This window comes from Chaetodon auriga, chromosome 14, assembly GCF_051107435.1.
Source record: "Chaetodon auriga isolate fChaAug3 chromosome 14, fChaAug3.hap1, whole genome shotgun sequence".
NCBI classification, from domain to species: Eukaryota; Metazoa; Chordata; class Actinopteri; order Chaetodontiformes; family Chaetodontidae; genus Chaetodon; species Chaetodon auriga.
The window spans coordinates 4,595,310-4,614,689 of record NC_135087.1 but is presented as its reverse complement, the minus strand read 5'-3'; the positions used below and the strand labels follow the sequence as shown (position 1 = coordinate 4,614,689).

The window sequence follows — 19,380 nt, the reverse complement described above, 5'->3', positions numbered from 1 at the left end:
CGTTTCTTTGTCAGTTAGCTGGATGAGAACATTGATACCACTCGTATGTCTGCACATTATATGAAGCTACTGCACCAGCAGGCTAACTTAGCTTAGCATAAGGACTGGAAATGGGGCCACAGTGTTAGCCTGGCTAACTGCAGATTTTGTTACCTTAGCAGTCTTTATGCTAAGCTAGCTGGCTGCTAGCCGTAGCCTCATACTGTATTTAGCATACAAACATGAACGTGGTATCAATATTCTAACTTAACTCGCAGCAATATACTGAATAAACGTATTTCAAACTGTGATTTGTTCTGCAGTACTTCAACTTTATCCATCATTTCTTTGCTGAAGATGCCCCATTTCTCTGTTTTTGTGCGCTGATCCAGCTCTCAATGCTAGAATTTCAAAGGATACAAGCACCCTTATAGTAATATTTTCATTTATTTACATCAATTGTAAACATTCAACTCTTAACATGAATGTAAGTGTAGTAAAAGGCATGTTTCACTGGTATAAAACACAGAATGTAAACTCTTGGCAACCTTTGCATGTGAATGCTGAGAGGAAGACATGAGCAGGGAGATCCTTAGAAATGTAAAAGTGTAGCTCCTCCAGGAAGGTGCAGGTTTTGGCAATGCAGATGAAAAAAAACTCTTTGCAAGTACTGCCATGACGTGATTCTAACTCTGATTTAGTTTAAATAGAAAAGCCTCCGTATAATCTACATTGACTGCATTATCACAAAATACATCTATGCAATTCAAGCGGTAATCATGGCTCAGACTGATGCTGATCTTCGATAGTTTACTAATTTTTTTATCAACCTGGAAACACTGCAAGAACCCCTGCAACTGTTTAGAAACGCTGGCAGAAAAGTCAAGAATTTAGCTGCAGATTCTGGAGAGATTAAAAAAAACAAAAACAAAGAGTATCTGATAAAGATGCTGGTCATTTACCCTGACTTGACCCTTCAAAGTTTCCTACAGCATTAAAATACATCTAGTTGCTTTTTTGCGTACACTGTATTCACATTGTGTCACAAAATATAGAGTCCAAAAGTTATTTGTGGTTACAGGATAATACAGTCGAGTGGTTTTTGGTTTGAAGAGGCACCAAAATACTCGAGTTATTATAATGTAATGGCTGCAGTATTACAAAAAAAGCAACTTCACATTACAGTACCTCTTACAGTATTACCTGACTGCTTATTAGGCAAGAAACGTTCAAAGTACAGAACATCAAAACCATAATGAAATGAATGATAACAGAAGGAATAAGGACTCCTTTGAGAGCTGAGATAAATGGCGGTTAAAAGTCGAATCAGTCCCACTCGATGCCGAGAAGCTCACAGCTGACGTCCCACAGTCTCCTCGCCGTGTCCTCGCTTCTTCCCTGTGGGGCGACAAAGGCAGGGGCGCAGTCGCTGAAACGAGAGGAGGGGGCGGTTATTACAGAGGGGCTGATGATGGGGGGGGGGGGGGGGGGGGCGTCATCACTCTGTGTGCTGGAATAATGTAATAAAGAGCAGGAACAAGGAGCTGCTTTTACACGTTTGAACACAGGTGACAAAATACCGCACTTAAATTCTACTTTTTGAAGAATGAAGTACACTTTGTGCTATTGTTGTCACCTTCATGTATACTGAAGTGTACTCAAAGTAGTCCTTGAGTACCACTTGAGTAATACTTGAAGTATAAATAGTTGCTAAATTGGCACAACTTTCTACAAACTTTAAGTGTACTGAAGCACACCAGTGAAAATCAGGATTCATGAACATTCAAAACACAGCTGCATGTTAACAGTGTATTGCAAAGGACTTGAAAATAAGTATACTTTTCATAAGTACACTTTATTACTGTTAAGAGTATTCGTAATTTAGCACACTTTTTAAAAGTACACTTTATAATGCACTTACAATAAAGGACACTTTTTACAAGTACTTCGAAATACCATGCAGTATTGCAGAATTAGTATATTCATTTTTAACACATTGAAGTAGAACTTAATGGCATCTATTTAGAAGTACACTTTTTAAAAGTATCTGTCAAACATCCTTTAAATGAAGCACAAAAAGTCAAAATGTACTCGTAGTTATTTTTCTATACTTAAATGATATTAAATACATTGTATAATACACTGAAGAATACTGCTTTATCACCTGGGAAGTCTTGAAGATGCATGTTTGCTTTTTTTTTTTTTTTTTTTTTCCCTAAAGTACGTTTAAATTTCCTGTGAATGAAATGTGCTGAATCATCATGATACTGAGCTTCTAGACAGACAAAATCAGTTATTTATTATCAGTTATTGGCTGATTAGTTCCCATCAGCCTCAGCTGTACTGTGCATTCAGTGCTAGTTAGCGAATGTTAGCATGTTAACATGCTAACCTAAGATGGTAAACATTACACCTGCTAAAAATTAGCATGTTGCTATGTTAGCATTAGCATTTAGCTCGCTTGGCTGTAGTCTGTGCCTTGTTCGCCTCACATTTTCGCTCATAATTTGCAGCTGTCACTCTGACAATGACTTTTAATCTCCATGATGGAAAATAATACATAAAAGCAATAATTAGGAGTGCAGAGAGGGGGAGTAAATCAACCGTGATGAGAGGAAAACAAGTAGAGATGGAGGTGATTCACCCTCCTTTTCATTTATATAAGACAGGAATAACTGTTCACATTGCAGGGAATGTAAAGGGGAATAAAACCCATCCTTAGCTTTGCTCCAGGCCTATGAACAGTCTGACAATCCTTTCCCGTCCCCTCAAGAGTTGGAATAAAATAAAAAAATACAAACTGTGTAATGGAACAACCATGTCAGAGTCACTGATGTGGATTAAAGGTGGCAGCTGTCCCGTGGAAACACTGAAGCTAGTGGGTTACGTAGTTTTTAACAACTGGGCAACGAAACATGATTAATAAATGAGTTGATATCAGGTTGCCAAACAGGAAAACGTTTGTCGCACGGCGCTTTTCCCGTCAGCTGTTAACATGTTAATAATTCAGTGCAATACAGAGAAGAACAAATGGAGCATCTGCCCCCAGAAGCAGCTCCAGCTCACTGTCACCTACCTGAAGTGTTTCCCAGAGATGGAGTGCAGCTCCTCGGCCACGGCACAGTAGATGCTGGTCTGCGCTCCCTCTCGAGGGGTTTTGAGGAACGTGGAGAGGACGGTGAACAGTATCGTCATGAGGGTCGAGTGTCTGGTCAGGTCAGAGTTCACCGTCCCCGGGTGGACGGAGTTCACCGTCACGTTGGTGCCTGCGAGGAGAAACGGACATTTTTTCCTCTGTCTAATCTGCAGGCTGATTATTGGAAGACTTCATTCACTTCTATGATTTTAAACGTGCACCACATGGTCTTGAAACACCAACATTATGAAAACAAAAAGCCAGGTTGACCACTAATCCTCTGTGTGTTGCCACTCAGAGCGGCGGTGTTTTTCTCTACCTTTGAGCCGACGCGCCAGCTCTCTGGCGAAGAGCACGTTTGCCAGTTTGCTCTGGCAGTAAGCTAATCCGCTGTTGTAGCTTCCCTGGCTGTGAAGGTCGTGGAAGCGGATCCAGCCGAAGTTGTGTGCCAGGGAGGAGACCACCACGATCCGGGCCGGCGCGCTGCGCTTCAGCTGCCCGATCAGGAGCGACGTCAACAGGAAGTGCCCTGTCAGAGGTAAGAGGCGCGTGCGGTCAGTGCCGAACACACAGTGAAAGAACAAGACTTCAGCTATCGGAGTCTCGATAATTAGCATTTTCTTACCCAAGTGATTGACTCCGATGTGCATCTCAAAGCCATCAACTGTCTTTGTGTAGGGGCACATCATCACGCCGGCGTTATTGATGAGGATATGAAGCTGGCTGACCTCTGAGGAGGAGCACATCACAAAAGGAGAAACATACCTGTTAAATTAGACCGGAGCGGGGCTGCGAGTGTCAAACCGCTGCTCTGTGCTCACCTCTCAGGAATTTCTGTGCGAAGGCTCGTATGGAGCAGGTGTCCGCCAGGTCCAGCTCTCGAACCTCCACTTGTGCTTCAGGGTACGCGGCTCGTATACTGGCCGCAGCCTCCTCTCCTTTGTCCACGTCTCGGCATGCCATGATCACCCGAGCCCCTGCCACGTGAAAAATAAGCAGCAGCTAAACTATTGCACAGAATATTATTATGATTATTTTGTGTGCATTTTCTTTATCATATAAATATATGGTATATTGTTAATATACTGCACAGCAGTGTATTATGATATATTATCCTATATTAGTTATTATATTCTGATAAATATATGGCTATATATTTTGATATGGGATGAAAAATATTGTTGAAACTGTTACTGTGTGGCCCCTCAGAGCAGACTACAGTGTCCTCCGGCTGTCAGAGGTGGATCGTGGTCATTATGAGGTGTCGTGCTTCGTATTTGAATGTAAAACCATGAAGTCACCTCTCTTTGTGAGGTCCAGGGCCGTCTCCTTCCCAATCCCTGTGTTGGCCCCAGTGATGAGGACTGTCTTCCCATGCAGCTCAGCTGTGGACTGACACACTCCTCCTGCTGCATATTTCCTGTGAACACACGACAACCACTGATTGACCCCACTGGCACAGGGGCACCGCAGACGGCTCCATGTCAATGACATGTCAGCACAAGTTATGTCCTCATTAGGAGTGGATTCATGGACCGCCTGGCTTAATAATTCACACAGAAACTTGGATAATGAACAGCTCTGAGTCGTACGACCCACGCCACTGAGCACGGCCGCCACACAGCCAATCGGCGCGCTGGAGTAATGCGTACATATATAACTCCTCCCACGCGCAGCCTCCTGATAGGCCCGAGCTTCTCTGCTGGAAGACTCCCGGCGCATCTCCGTGCAGAAACTCCCACAGCTCCATCGTTGTGTTTCATTGATTTTCTGCTCAGAAAATCTCTCAGCGTCGTGTGAAAACGGTGGAAGATGGAAATAAAACCTTTAAAATGACGCTCGAGAGCGCGAGACAGTGTTTCCTACAATGTAAATGAGCCTGATCGTAATAGCTGCATCAGTGCAATGTAATGCACCGTCAACCAAGAAGCAACCAATCCGCGATGTGTTAAGCATCTATATGAGAATGAACGAGTGTGGTCATTGTTTCTTACCGTATGTGCGGCGCAAATAAAAGCACCAATAACGTCACGACTCCGACGCCCGCGACGATTAATAAAAGCCACATCATAGCACGGACCTTCGCTTTTCTGCGTCTCCCTGCAGGATGCTGCTGCTCTGGAGGCAGAACAGCTGATGTCAAAGCTTAAGGGGGTGCAGAGCGGAGAGGGGGTGAAAGCTACACCGCGATCGGAATCATGGGATTGTAGTTTTTACAGCCTGACCGGAGAAGAACTGCTCAATATTATTTTAGAATTAAGAATTTATTTTAGTATAGCATGACAAATTATATTTTCCCAGGCAATCAGGGCATTCATCATTTTTATAACTAATTAATTCAAAATTAATTCTAATAACTTTGTTGGGCTGATTAACACAAGCCGATTCCATGCTTCAAATAACTTATTGTTGTCTTTATTTTATCTTAAAAGACAAATGCTTTCAAGAACATAAACCTCAGAAAAAAACGACAACAATGACCATGAGCAAAACAAATGATTAATTTTAATAAATATATAAGTGGTGAATAAAATCAAACAAAATACATTTACATAAAAATACAGATGTTCATTAAAAGAATTAGTTGCTGTTGCGTATTTATTTTTATTTATTTATTTTAGTAAATACCAGTGAACAGTTATAGTAGCGTTTAGAACTGCGATTCCCATAAGGCGCTGTGAAAGCTGTCTACGTAGTGCCTGATTAAAATTGCTATCCGGGTGCTTTTAAAGTTGTTTTCACCAGGATCTGGCATTATTTTCGTAATAAGTATGCCTTATGATACTGTAACATTTTGTCTGTTTTATTGTTTAGTAAAAATAAATATGAAAATACCAAAACATGGTAGTGTTTGATTTTTGGTTTGGAGTTTCAGACAGTCGATCACGAGGACCATCATGCGGAAAAGTCCCGGGGATCTGATCATCGTCGAAGCAAAACTATTACCTTAACTTGTAGTGCTAAATTTAGTGTTGTATTTTACGGGAGAAGACATAGTCGTTTGTCAAGAAACGGCATTTGAGCTACTTTTAATGCAAAAATGTCGTCGGAGGAATTCGAGAAGCTTCACGAAATCTACAGATCACTGTACGATGAGCTCCGGCTAATGCCAGAGAGAGCCCTGAGATCCCACGGAGGTAAACACTTCATGTTGTTGGTTTTCCCAGCTAATGTTAACGCTAGCTAACTGTGTAACTTAAGTCATAAACACTTGAGGAGATGTTTTCTGCGCTGATACAACTCCTGCTGTATTCACAGAGGAGAGGAAGAGGTTGGTGAGGACCTTCGATGAGAGGCAGGGGGAGGCTGAGGAAGTGGTGAGCTGCTCTCCTGTTTGTGTTTCTTAAATGACATCTGCTAGCCACTAGCTAACTTTAAAAATGCTGTCTGTAGGATTTCCTGTTATTGATGTAAACAATTGCTTTGAACAGTAGATAAAATAGCAATAACTTTGTACTTAATTAACCTGTACGCCAGTTTTACTTACCTACTAATGCAGTGAAACACACACATCAATACTGTCAATCAAACCCAGCCTTTGTGGTTTAATGTTATAATGCTAACAGATGCTGATTCAACTTAATACACAGAAGCTAAATTATGATTAAAAAAAATGGTGGAATTGATTTTAAGCGCTTGGTGTTGGTAGTTTTATTTATAACAATGTATAATATTTTATGAACTAAAATATATTTTACACGTTGACTGTCACTCTGCGAAGTAAACAGTTGTAGTTTTGTACGTCAGGATATCACTCTAACGTTAGCTGCTCCACTTCCCTCATTGTGCTCTTCACGGTCACGTCACCATTAATGTGTTCACAAGCACTTTACAGATTTCTCTCTGGAATTACACTTGACAATGTTCTTATGTGTCCAGTTACAAGGTATGGAAGAAGAGCTGCGTACCGCCCCCTCCTCGCACCGAAACGCTATGATTACAAAGCTGCGCCTGTACCGCCGGGATCTGGGCAAGCTGCAGAGGGACATGAAGAACTCGGCTCCTGGCTTTGGTTCGTCTAACCAGCCAATGGGAGGAAGTCATCACAGTATCTACTCATCACAAAACCAACAAAGTGTGAGTGTGGGATTGCGAGCTTCGATATGTTCTAAATACTCTTTGAGCATTTTTTTTTAGAAATGTTTGTCTTCCTCCTCTGTCATTTACCGTGGTTGGCTCTGTCATTTCCCCCCATCTGCAGACACACCAGCAATCCCAGAGAGCCTTGCTGCTCCAGGGCACAGAGTCTCTGAATAACGCCAGCCAAAGCATTGAACGAAGCCAGCGCATCGCCGTTGAAACGGAGCAGATCGGCACAGATATCATCGAGGAGCTGGGGGAGCAGAGGGAACAGCTGGACCGCACCAGAGACAGAGTGAGCACTCAGTTGATGTTACTGTACAGGACAGCATGACGTTTAATGTGTTCAGGGTAGATACTGTACGTTAGATGTTTTAGTAACTAATGGAATTTCTGAAAGCAGACCAACAGGTGTACTTAGTTTAAGGGCAAAACAGGGTCCAGCTCAGTTTTGGGTCAATGTGATTGATAGTAGTTGGATTTTATTGTTATTATTACTTTTTTTTTTTTCTTTTTTTTTTTTGTTATTTCAAAATTTGGAGAAGTAAAAACACTCTTTGTTGTCGTCAGACTGATTTTTTTAGAAATCGTTTCTGTCTTTGGTTTATTTTGTAGCTGGTGAATACTGGAGAAAACCTCGGTCGAAGTAGAAAAATCCTTCGTGCCATGGCGCGGCGGTAAGTGGACCCTCTGAAGAGCTTTTACTTTCATTTCTCTTCTTCTTTTTCATCGATGCACTGGATGATTGAATGTTTCTTTGGTTTGCCTTTCACTGCATGCAAGGTCCTGTTGTCTCTGTACATTACATAAAGTATATTGTATCATACTGTTATTGTGCACATCAACAAGACAAAATGGTGCACATTGATTACACTACAACATGTATTTGATGAATGATTAACTCTGATTGGTTAATTAATGCATTTCTGAATTACATACTGGTGATTAGGGCTGCAGCTAACCATTATCTTTATTCCTGACTACTCCGGCAATCATTTTCTCAATTAACCTATTAATTGTTTCATCTGTGAAAGAGAATCAGGACTGATCCGATCTAGTATCATATCACATGCCAATACTCACTTATTGGATATGAAACTGAAATCACAGATCCACAGATTTCAGAGTCCAGCTTCACAAAATTGTAATTTATTGGCTAATTTCAAATGGCAGCAGTTCTCTCCTGGCGTTCATTTTAATGTGAAATGTAAATATTTATAAAGTACAACAAGAGCAGAGCCTTTTCTTATTGTGGACTTTCCGCTTTTGTGTCTTGTAGGGTGGTGACCAACAAGCTGCTGTTAGGCGTCATCATTATAATGGAGCTGGGCATTCTGGGTGCTGTGATTTATCTGAAGTTCTTTCGATGATCAGACTGGACCCTCTGAGATCAGTCTACGCTCTGGATCCAGGGCAAACCCAGACTCTCAACATCTGTCTCCACTGAGCATCTAGTAGCAATAATGTTCTTCTGCCGTCTTCAGCCAGCTGTTCCTGTAAGTGCGATGAGATGGCTCAGACTTAAAGCGAACCTTTACTGAGAGGAGATTCTGTCCGTGGCCAGGTGGAGTTCATTTGACGAGGATTGTGAACTCAGTGGATAAACTGTGAGATTTGCACTTTTTTTTTTGTTTTAATCAGACTGTTATTGCCGAGGATGCTCTGCAGGATGATCCTCTGGCTGCTCCAGATGATTCTGCTGTATGCAAGGATTTATTCAACATGAGTACGATCTACTTCCTGTGTATCCTCTGGTAACAGAAACGTCACTGGTGCTCATTGACGCAGCAGTCCTGAGAGGTTTCTGAATCCTCAGTTTGGAATTCTTTCCCATTACTTCTCAAAGCGGTTGTATTGATTGGCGTCCTTAAGCTTAACAACAGTATGTGATGAAATGGCTCCAGCTTTTTGTTGTGTCGTCATGCCTAGCATCCAGATTGCTGTGTTGAACAAATTTTTCCAATTCTGAGCACTGAAACCTGAGGCCACATTCATCAGTCAGAGGTGTGAATGTGAGAAATGAGTAGAAACTTTTAACACATGCAACGTTCTTAACAGTTAATGTCGTCTAATCACTGTATGATATGAAATCACTGTTACAAATAGGCTTCAGTATTCCTTATTTGACAGTCTACAAACCATTAAAGCTAATCTTTAACCTCAGTCTGTATCGTATCTGATACTTCAATGGACGGCATCCAAACGAGCCAGAGTTTGAAAAAAACCATCCTCTGTTGAGTTGACTTTGGTTGAGCCTGAAGGCTTTTCCCAGGCCGGGCAGACGCTGTGTAAACACCATCTGTTACGGTGAAATTAATTCTCAAATAATAGCTGATAAGGTTGTTTTTAGTGCTCTGTTTTTGAAGTGGCACATCTGCCACGATGTTTTCCTTCCACATAGGTATCATGCCTTCCTGGTGTGATGCCAAGTACGAAAACATGTTTGGTTACATGCTTCTGCAGATCAGGTAGATGGGCGGGTTTGTTGGTAGAGGAAAATATGTGCCAGTGAACATTGCCAGTGAAACCACATGGTAAATTGTGTAACACTTTCAACTTTGTAACCATTAATGTAACTGTAACCTTGATTAATCCTTTTTGACATATTCTCAACTGAAAACAGCACAAAGACAATATATTTCATCTTTTCCCTCATCAGCTTCAGTGATTTTTGTAAATATCTGCTTATTCTGAATCTGATGCAGCAACACGTTCCAAACAATTTGGGACAGGCGCAACTAAAGACTGGGGCCCCGTTTACATGTACACGGTTATTTGAAAAAAACAGAGACATTCCCCTTCGTTTGTGCCCTTCGTTTACACACAAATGGAGAATTCGCCTCTGAAAACGATGCCGGCCAGAGTGGAGATTTTGGATGCATTCAGAGTAGCAGTCGCATTTATGTTGGTGCAAACCCTTTTCGTTTGTTTGCGTTTGCAAATACAGCTGCTCTATTATATCGAGGAGCAGAGACCAATGAGTGCTCGGAGGTCAGCAATTTTGCAAGGACTTCTCCCACCTCCAACACGAAAAGCCAGTCCCTGTCACCGCCAGCGTCGACGGCATACAAACGCAGGTTAGTGTAAACCAAAAATGAAAAATGAAAACGGAGAGGGTGAAATGTCCGTTTATGAAAAGCGCCGGCCATGTGTAAACGTAGCCTGGGAACGATGTGGAACGCTCCAAAGACACCTGTTTGGAACATTCCACAGGTAAACAGGTTGATTGGTAGCAGGTGATAGTGTCATGACTGGGTATGAAAGGGGCATCCTGGAAAGACTCAGTCGTTCACAAGCGAGGATGGAGCGAGGTTCATCACTTTGTGAACACATGATTGGATGGACAGTACCAACTTTTGGAATTGGGGTTGTATGATGTCGGATAACAACGTATATGAAAGTCCAGACAGTTGCCTTAATATTTGGCACAGACATTCATGTCCCTTCAGGGTGAATTGTTATTGCTTTGGTGATGCTCTGATTTTTCACCGCCATTGGGTCAAAGGTTAATTTGTCCAGCTCTTGGGATTATGACCATACACTTGCAGAAGTGTTGACATTCCCATCAGACTCGGTTTACTTTGTGTTTAGTGCTAGTAAGCAAATGTTAGCATGCTAACACGCTAAGCTACCATGGTGAACAACACAGGTTGTTTACACTGTAAACAGGGAGGTGTAAATAGTGGATTTTTGATGTAAAAATGGACGAGTTGAGTCATATACCTTTAGGATAACATGAAAAAAAGACACATGCACACATGAACAAAAAATGTAATCACATTTATGGAAGACCAAAATATAATAAACTCTTTGTTACAAGGACAATAGTCTCTCAGCGGCCACATCATGTCAAACATGGACCAAGAATCAGATCAGTTCAAAGTAAAAAACTGATATCCAGCATTTGAATCAAAGCTGGATATTAGTTTTCAAGCGTTAGTAAATATCCTCACACCCAGTAATTCTAGTACAGATACTGGTATGTTCATTCTGAATATACAAAAGTAAACTCTAAATAAAATACAGTAACTACAGCTAGTTCAAAAGTGCAAACACATCTTTAGCAACTGGCACAGCCATAAAACAGTCTGAGTCCATGTTAGACTGTGGACTTCAAACTCAGTCAAACTTGGTTTATCTTACCTCTGAGGCAGGTTCATTCTCTTTTAAACCAAACTCACAATAAATATGTGGCAGCTGTGTCTTCTAACACTTCACTTATTAAATACAGTTTTCCCGTCAGTTTGCGTAGTGATTTCTAAACGATGTCAAAGGCTTTCGTCTCGGCGTTAGTAATGTGAATTATTGTTAATGTGCTTCAACTCCATTTTATGAATCCAGGCATGAGTTTGTTTTCACCAACATAATAAACAGCAAAGAGACAGGAAGCAAAATTTCAAAACTTCAAAACTCGCGATTCGGTTCAGTTTGTCTGTGGAATGCTCGGGGGTGATGTGGTTAAAGTCCATGTCGTCGCTTCACGCTCTCAGAGGCGGAGCTGCTCTGTGTCGTCCTTCACAGCCGGAATCTCATCGATGGACGAGTGAGCGCCCTCTCTCGTCTGTCCCAGAGACGACGCGATGACGTCGACCGCTAAAGAGGCGGTGGCCTCCACGGCTTCACGGTTGGCCCCCAGAAGGGGGTTCACTTCGACCAGGTCCATGACGGACAGCAGACCTGCAGAGCAACACGTTCACGAGTCAGACAAAGTAAGTCTGTGAAAGCAGCATGGAGCTGTCTGTATACTGTGTTGCAGCCATATTTGCAGTCCTTTGTACCTGTGTTATGGATTTCCTCTGTGATGTAGATTCCCTCCCTGTAGGTCAGACCTCCGTTCGCTGGCGTTCCGGTGGCTGGAGCCAGAGACGGGTCGAATGCATCGATGTCAAAGCTCAAGTGGATCGGTCGCTGTTTCCTGCTCAAGAAGGTGGGAAAGTTCAAGCGTCAACTTAATGCTCACTTGTTTGGTTCAATAAACAGAACCAATGTTTAACAGTCAGTGAATGTCACGAGCCGTGAGAGATACCTTGCCAGAAGATGGTCAAAAGTGACTTCCATGACCCGCTGGATGCCCAGTCTGTCGATATCCCTCATGGTGAAGTACTGGATGCCCAGGTTCTTCAGGATGTTGCTGTAATAAACAAAAACACGTTAGAATTAAGTCATCAGCCACATATGGTGAAAGCTTTAAAAGCGATAGTGTGCACTCACTACTCTCCAGGGTCAATGTCCCGCAGCCCGATGTACACCAGGTCCCTCAAGGAGAGGAACGGCTTCGTCCAGGAGAGCCCTGGGATATCCGGCATCTGGGGTGGACGGACAGAGACGATGTAATATGGAACGACGCATACGGGGACATTAAAAAAACATCCACCGCTGCACGATATCTGGCAGTTTACACTGTTAGCATGTAAAAAAAAAAACACCTGACAGAAATAAAAAAGATAGCACAAAATCTGGAAAATAACAGTAGAAAGCTGATTGTTGATGTTGCTGGGATTTCATATTATTATTATTATTATTATTATTAGTAGTAGTAGTAGTAGTAGTAGTAGTATCATGTTAGAATGACCTTTAAAGGAGTTTTTCTGGTTGAACTTGAACATGACACTTGATATAAACTTGAAATATTTTTAATAACACTAATAAGGTAGAATTCAATACTATATAAAAGGGAACGTGCATGACACAGCTGTGGACCATAAAACCAGTGCTGCGACCTAAATAGCTCCAAAAAAAAAGTCTAAAAGAAAGGTGTGTTTCTAGCCTGGTATGACTGGTTGTTCCAGCATCTGTCAGTGGACAAACTCTTGATGACTGGAAATATTCAGTTTTATTAAGTCACAGATTTTGAGTATCGCAGGTTTTTATAGAGTATTTTAATACTCCAATCTATTGTTTTTGTGTTTTCCTTCATGTTACAGCTGCACAGCAAACTGAGGCTACAGTAACATTTCACCAAAACACAGCAACATTAGCCATTAAATGACTTTAAACTGTCTGCATGTATGTCTGCAAGTCCTGGAGTTCAGATGCAGGTTTTCCGAGCCAACAGCAGCATCTGAGAGTTGTGATTCACCTGCAAAATGTCACTGAAAGAGACTCAAAGCCTGTCTCTTTCTGTCTGAATGCCTGTGTCCGGAGGCCCGTATCTCATAATCTGTCCGTGTTTGCATAGAAGGAAGTTCTGCCAGTGTTAGAAATCGACGGGAGTTCCTACATTACTGCATGCAGCTTTCTGTAAAGTGTAGTTCCTGAATCAATAAAATGAGACTCTAGATACTTAATACTAGTTTTAATGTTAAATGTTATTTCCTCCTTTTCACTAGTCTTCTCACAGCACCATTTAGCTGAGTGGCAGTCATTCCCTGGGCACTTGTCTACTGCTACAAATGCAAGAGCTCCCGTTTACATCTAGTTTTTCTCCTCACCTTGTCTTGCAGCTCTTTGAGCATGAATGCCACAGGCTGGCCGTGGAGGTTTCCTGATGGAGAAGTCATGGGCGTGTTTATATCTGCGTGAGCATCCACCCAGATGAGACACAGGTCGGGACACTGCTGGGCATGGCCTCCCACTGATCCAATGGCGAGGCTGTGAAAGGAGGACAGCTTCATAAATATCTGATATTTACTGGCGTCGAGTTCAAAGGCTGAGCTTGTCTCCAGACAGTAATCGCAGCATTAACACGGTGAAAAATGATGTATAGTCGCATTTGTGCACTAAAATGCTGTTTTGGCTGTACTGCATGACTTCAGGGAATGAGCTGTTTGCAACCAGTATAATCTGCATTCTTCAAAAAGTACCTGTGATCGCCTCCCAGCATGACGAGGGTGTGCCCAGCGCCGACAGCTCTGCTCACTGCGCCAAACAGCATCTTATTAGCCGCACCCACGTTGCGAGGGAACTTCACATCCATGTAGGGCTCGTCTTTCTCGAGCTGGTGGAAGTTGAGGTCGCCAAAGTCGTGGATGGAGTAGTCTGAGGAAGAGCAACAAAAAGCTGCCATTAATTCAAGTGCTTAATGCTTTTAAGTCAGTCTTTTAGGTGAGGTTTACAGTGACTCAGTGAGAAAAGGTTTGCTGTTTTGGCTTGCATCTGTCTACCTTGCAGTCTGAGGAGGCTGAGTCATTCAATGCCAGTGGAACATTAGTGACGGAGCACTTTCCACTGGTCCTGTCTCCCATGGCAGCTCAAATTTCAGCTGGTTCGCCCTAAGCTAGACGGCCGGTGGGGTAAAGACCGAAAGATTTCCACCTACTTCAGGACGCGGACTGCGAAGTAAACAGGTGATGTGAGCCACCATACTGGGGGTTCATCTGGCAGTGTGGGCCGCGATGGCGGTGTAGTCTTACTCTGCTGATCTAAGGGGAACCGATGTAGTTCATTACCATTCGTAGACAGGACAGGAATAGCCCTTGTCTTAGTGCAATCGGGAGCATCTATTGCAGCGCAATTCACAAAGCACGCCTCCTGTGACATGCAAGACTAGGTATGCCATGTACTGTACTTAAATCCCACAGATACCAAGCTTGATCATACATGTAATTACAGTACAAACTGGCGCCACCCCCGACAGTGACAGCATTTCAAGATAATGTGCTATTTAGCTGAGTTAGGGTGTGGTTCCATGCTCTCAGCTCAGTTAGTGACATGACAGCTGGTGTTTTCCCTGCTGCTAAACAGAATCAGGTCGACCAGGAAAATGACAGATGAAAGAAAGAAGCAAAAGCAGTGCATGTTTTCTCATCTCTGATTATGACACATTGGAATTTGTTCTATGTGGAACATAACTGTAAATGCATTTGACCTCATTAGGAGCTCTTATTTTACGGAAAATATCTGACTGCCACTGCGGTAAAATAAACATATTCATTCCCAATAACTGCATCGATTAATAACTTCTGTCAGAGGAGTTAAAGTATATCAGGTGCAGAAGATAAAATGATGTTCCAGCTCGAGAAATATTGCTGTTATTGCTGTTGTGACTGTTACACAGAGGAGTGGAGCAACCAGAACATATTCAGGTTCAAGAAGCTGGAACAAGAGAATTAGTCAAACTAATGAATCAATTGTTTAAAAAACTGGCGATTAATTTAATAGCTGGCAAGTCGATGAATCGTTGCAGCCGTAGTCTGTCTGACACCATTTTATTTTTACTCTTTTCATTTTGTTTTCTTCATTTCTACCTGTGTGTCACTCATGCACATAATGGCAAAGTGCATAACTCGTCTATGTGAGGATGGGGCGGCCGTACCTGTCATATACCTGGATGACCTGGAACTTACTGTAACTCTCAAAAGTTACAAAACAGGAACATGTGTTAACAACCTGTCACACACCTGGTACAGCTTATAGATTCAGTGTGTAATGTACACCGTGTGATGACCTGCACAAAGCTGCCTTTCATTCCTACAAGCACCGACCGTCTCAAGAACTCAGCAATGAGTGACCTTGGATTCCTGTCAGCGCTGGTGTAATGATAGATTTATACTCAGGCTGTGGCAAAGTCTATATATAGCGGCCTTATCACACATATGGTAGCCAAGTTTTAGTCTTCAGGGGAGTCAATGAGCACCGCTGACTCAAGACTCATGCTGAGCCATCCAGTCTGTAGTGACCTTCTCACAGTTTATGGGACTTTACATTTTCTTATTGTATAATGTTTGTAAGATGATCCTGTCCACACACTGCTGGGTGTATTATGATAAAGTTTTTTTTTTTTTATTGTTTTGACATCACTTTGGGCTAATTGCAATGGGATTTTGTCTTCTCTTACTCAAATTTTAAACAGATTCATATAATAATCACTGTACATCGTAGCTTTTGTTACTTCCTTGTACCAAACGGTGTTTTGTATCTGCTGTGGCACCATATTATTCTTCACTGTGTCCTTGGTAGTTACATAAGTCTGGACCACAGACGGAAGTAGACTTGACAGAGGTATTTTAAAACCTGCTCTAGCACGCCATCTTCTCATTTTTCCTGCCCTGGCCGCTGCTGTGGGTCTTCATGTGCGCTGTTTCATCGCAAGTAAATCTCCTTTGTCATACATGTGAGGATGCAGCCTCATTGACGTGAACGCTAAAAAAAATCCGGATTCTTTCCGCCTGAGGTGCTCTTTTTCAGCTTCAAAGCAGCGCTCTCTTCCCTGCCGTCTCCGGAAGCCGTTTCCATTGAGGACACATAAAAAAAGCGGAGTTTATACTGTGGGGTGAGGCTGTGACGACAGAGTGGAAATACATGAGCCATCCGTTTCCTGCGCCCTGACCGAGCATGTGCTGCGCATAAGAATGACTAAACCAGACATGTGGCCACCCCGAGAGAGAGGAAAGAAAGCACCTCGCACCTCGGCGCCCCTCTCATGCGTCCGCGTTGTTCCGCATGGTTTCCCCGCGCGGCTTTATTCTTGCCCTTGTACGGCATCGCTTGGCGCTCCATCATGAGTTTATAGTCGCCATTGTTCGTCATGCATTAATGATTTACAGCATCATACATTTCAGAGAGGCTATTGTGCCTGATTTGATTTTATTCAGCTATGCGCAAAAACATGAAAAAGAGGCTGTGATGGACGGTCTGTGGTATCACCGTAACATGGCAGAGATCACTTCGTTCTCTAACGCATGTGTGCTGGACTAACCTCTTCAAGGCTACATGGCGGATGTTTATAATTACTGTCTCCCGGTGATGTAACAGGCTGGCTGAAGGCCGGAGGTAAAAGTTAAATCTGTCCATCACAGTCCATCACGGCCACAGTTACATAACGCGGCGTCACCGGCTGCTCCGTGCGCTCGCCCTTCCTCCCCGCTTACCTAAAGCGGAGAGTCTGTCGAGGAGCCCCGCATCTCTGATGACTTTAGGTCCGTGCTCCACGCCTCTTCTTTTCTGTCAAATACACAGAGAGGAGTTAAATCACACACGGATATGTGGGGATTTTTACAATTAGGACAACACACCCCACCCGCCCCCCCGCCACGTTCACACACGAAAAGCTTTCCTTACCTGTCCTCTTGAAAACGGGGCGCCCAGCACCGCCACGGACTGAGCTCTGCTTTGTTGGCAAGTGGTGCCGAGATGAGTTCTGACGAGCCGCAGCAGAGGTCCCCTCAAAGCCATTTTCTCTGTTCGGAAGGTCGGAGTCGAGCCAGTCCAGATGAACCCGTCACCAGCGGCCGAGCGGAAAGTCTTATGAAATGTCTGTGAGATGTTACGCTGGTGGATGCTGACTGCGGCCGCGTTGGTGCAGGGGGCGGTCTTAAGACTCCGACAGCTGCTTAATATTCATGAGCTGCCGAAAAGGACCAAGATCAATGGCGGGAATCATCACGCCCTAATTTATTCAAAGACACACACCGTTAAACATGAGCCGTGGTGTCGGGTATTTTATTCGGGTTATAAACTTTTTCTGGGCGCTGTACAGCTCTGGCATGTGACATCATGCTGAATGACACACCTTCGGCTCGGCCAATAGGAAGTGGGGAAATGAGTGGGTTCGCTCTGTGGGCGTGGCCCGCGGGGTGATGTAGGCCAGCAGCCTTTCTCAAATGTTTGTTGTGAAGCGAGACGCAGCGACCTCGTCAAGGTGGAAATTTCCAGGGACGCAGCCAAGCGGGGCTGATGGACTTGTTTACATTAGCTGAATTATAGTTTGGTCTGGATGTTCGGCCACACGTGACCCACAGGTCCGGCCAAAACAGATCGGATTTCAAGGTCAACATGAAAACACATATGCCTTATCTGGGGTGCTCTAACAGGTGTCTGTTCTGGGGTCCCGCTATTAGTGCTGAAGAGGTGTTTCTAATTATTATTATTATTATTATTTTACATAAGTAAAGTTAAAGAAACAGGCGGCTCGATTACAAGTAAAAGTTTTACATTCAAAATCTTCTTTGAAAGTTTTCAAAAGCTAATGTACTTGAAGAAAGGAAGTAAGAAGCAGGTCGAGGCCAATTTGAATCACCTAGAAGCAACAATTAATCGATTATTTGTCAAGTGATGACCAATTAATCAGTTTTAGTGACTCTTTAAGAAAAGAAAGTCAAAATTTTCTGATTCCAGCCTCTTAAATGTGAATATTTTCTCCTTCTCTAATCCTGTTACAGTAAACTGAATATTTTTGGGTTGTGGACATAACAAGACATTTGAGGAAGTCATGCCGGGCCTTGGGGAACACTGATGACTTTTTTCCATTATTTTCTGACATTTTATGGGACAACTAATTGATTAATCGACAATGAAAACTGTCATTAGTTGCAGCTCTGCTTCCAAACTGTCTGGTACTTTATAACAGTGCAATGTATTTTCTAAACTCATATGTTCTGTATGTCATCATAATCTGCAAAGTGACTTCTCACTGCAGCTGTCAGATAGACGGAAACAGTCAACGAAAGTACAAATACCTCAATAGACACACGTATGCGCAGTACTTGCGTCAATGTACTTTATGACATTTCATCACTGCCGACTTCAGTGTCTGTTGTAGTCGAGGAAGGCAATGATGAAAAGCCTGTTAATCCTATTTTTGGTCATAATAGCCTATAGACACTGGGTTTATTCCATTCATTTGATCGTATTCTTTGTACTGTCTTTACATCCTCTGTGCTCACGAAAAGTGCTATAGATAAAGTTTATTATTATATTATTGTCATATGTGTAGAGTTCTTGAAAACAGAAGAACACATTCATTGTTATTCAAAGACTGAACTCACATAAAACAAAAGTGATTTTCATGACCATGAATAGATCCATCGCCTGCTCTGTCTGTCTCTCCGTAATGGAACCTGATCTGCGGACGGTTGTTGCTGAGCGACATCGGGCACACAAGTGTTTTTCTTCTTACATAATCAGCCTGTGCTGATCTGTGAAGCGTGACCCGGCCAGAGGCTTCAAAACTCAGGTACGAACACATCGTGGAAGTAAAGCTGCGGCCTCTCCTGGCAAAATAAAGAAAAGCATTTGGCGCCTCCAAGCGTTTGAAAATAGAGAATACAGCGAATTTAATATGGTGAAAAGAAGTTTCGTACCTGATTACAGCCTGTCAGGCAAAACCTGTCCCTCAAATGCGTCATTTAGTCCAACTGAAGTCCTACACAATTCTATTTTATTTATAAAGTATGATGGAATCTGCAGTCTGGGAAGATAAAATAAAAACAATGATAATTAGAAGTATATGAAATAAAAATGAGAAT

General features: G+C 42.7%; 3 protein-coding genes across 3 annotated transcripts; 1 reads left to right on the top strand and 2 right to left on the bottom strand.

The window, feature by feature from the left end:
* Positions 1-407: 407 nt before the first annotated feature.
* On the bottom strand, positions 408-5,271 carry rdh12 (retinol dehydrogenase 12). Its single transcript, XM_076749237.1, has 7 exons — positions 5,110-5,271; positions 4,417-4,535; positions 3,937-4,092; positions 3,741-3,845; positions 3,435-3,644; positions 3,056-3,245; positions 408-1,408 (listed from the first exon to the last, which is right to left on the bottom strand). The coding sequence occupies exons 1-7, from the start codon at positions 5,184-5,186 to the stop codon at positions 1,306-1,308; spliced, it is 960 nt and encodes a 319-aa protein (XP_076605352.1). The 5' UTR covers positions 5,187-5,271; the 3' UTR covers positions 408-1,305.
* Positions 5,272-5,992: 721 nt separating this feature from the next.
* On the top strand, positions 5,993-9,358 carry vti1b (vesicle transport through interaction with t-SNAREs 1B). Its single transcript, XM_076749238.1, has 6 exons — positions 5,993-6,252; positions 6,374-6,432; positions 6,995-7,192; positions 7,317-7,490; positions 7,811-7,872; positions 8,475-9,358. The coding sequence occupies exons 1-6, from the start codon at positions 6,156-6,158 to the stop codon at positions 8,563-8,565; spliced, it is 681 nt and encodes a 226-aa protein (XP_076605353.1). The 5' UTR covers positions 5,993-6,155; the 3' UTR covers positions 8,566-9,358.
* A 1,602-nt stretch (positions 9,359-10,960) lies between these two features.
* Positions 10,961-17,599, bottom strand: arg2 (arginase 2). The gene is made up of 8 exons (XM_076749236.1): positions 17,195-17,599; positions 17,005-17,077; positions 13,999-14,173; positions 13,627-13,786; positions 12,407-12,501; positions 12,222-12,326; positions 11,974-12,110; positions 10,961-11,872 (listed from the first exon to the last, which is right to left on the bottom strand). The coding sequence occupies exons 1-8, from the start codon at positions 17,306-17,308 to the stop codon at positions 11,682-11,684; spliced, it is 1,050 nt and encodes a 349-aa protein (XP_076605351.1). The 5' UTR covers positions 17,309-17,599; the 3' UTR covers positions 10,961-11,681.
* Between the last annotated feature and the right edge of the window lie 1,781 nt (positions 17,600-19,380).

Excerpts from the sequence above, each read along its gene's own strand:
- arg2 (XM_076749236.1), bottom strand. The coding sequence starts at position 17,308 with ATGGCTTTGAGGGGACCTCTGCTGCGGCTCGTCAGAACTCATCTCGGC. Across the intron at positions 12,327-12,406 it reads GACATTGACCCTGGAGAGTA|CAACATCCTGAAGAACCTGG; the intron begins GTGAGTGCACAC and ends TGTTTATTACAG. Across the intron at positions 11,873-11,973 it reads AGAGGAAATCCATAACACAG|GTCTGCTGTCCGTCATGGAC; the intron begins GTACAAAGGACT and ends GTTGCTCTGCAG.
- vti1b (XM_076749238.1), top strand. The coding sequence starts at position 6,156 with ATGTCGTCGGAGGAATTCGAGAAGCTTCACGAAATCTACAGATCACTG. Across the intron at positions 6,433-6,994 it reads AGGGGGAGGCTGAGGAAGTG|TTACAAGGTATGGAAGAAGA; the intron begins GTGAGCTGCTCT and ends TTATGTGTCCAG. Across the intron at positions 7,193-7,316 it reads CATCACAAAACCAACAAAGT|ACACACCAGCAATCCCAGAG; the intron begins GTGAGTGTGGGA and ends CCCCATCTGCAG.
- rdh12 (XM_076749237.1), bottom strand. The coding sequence starts at position 5,186 with ATGATGTGGCTTTTATTAATCGTCGCGGGCGTCGGAGTCGTGACGTTA. Across the intron at positions 4,093-4,416 it reads CCTGGACCTCACAAAGAGAG|GGGCTCGGGTGATCATGGCA; the intron begins GTGACTTCATGG and ends TTCACGTGGCAG. Across the intron at positions 3,645-3,740 it reads CATCGGAGTCAATCACTTGG|GGCACTTCCTGTTGACGTCG; the intron begins GTAAGAAAATGC and ends TACCTCTGACAG.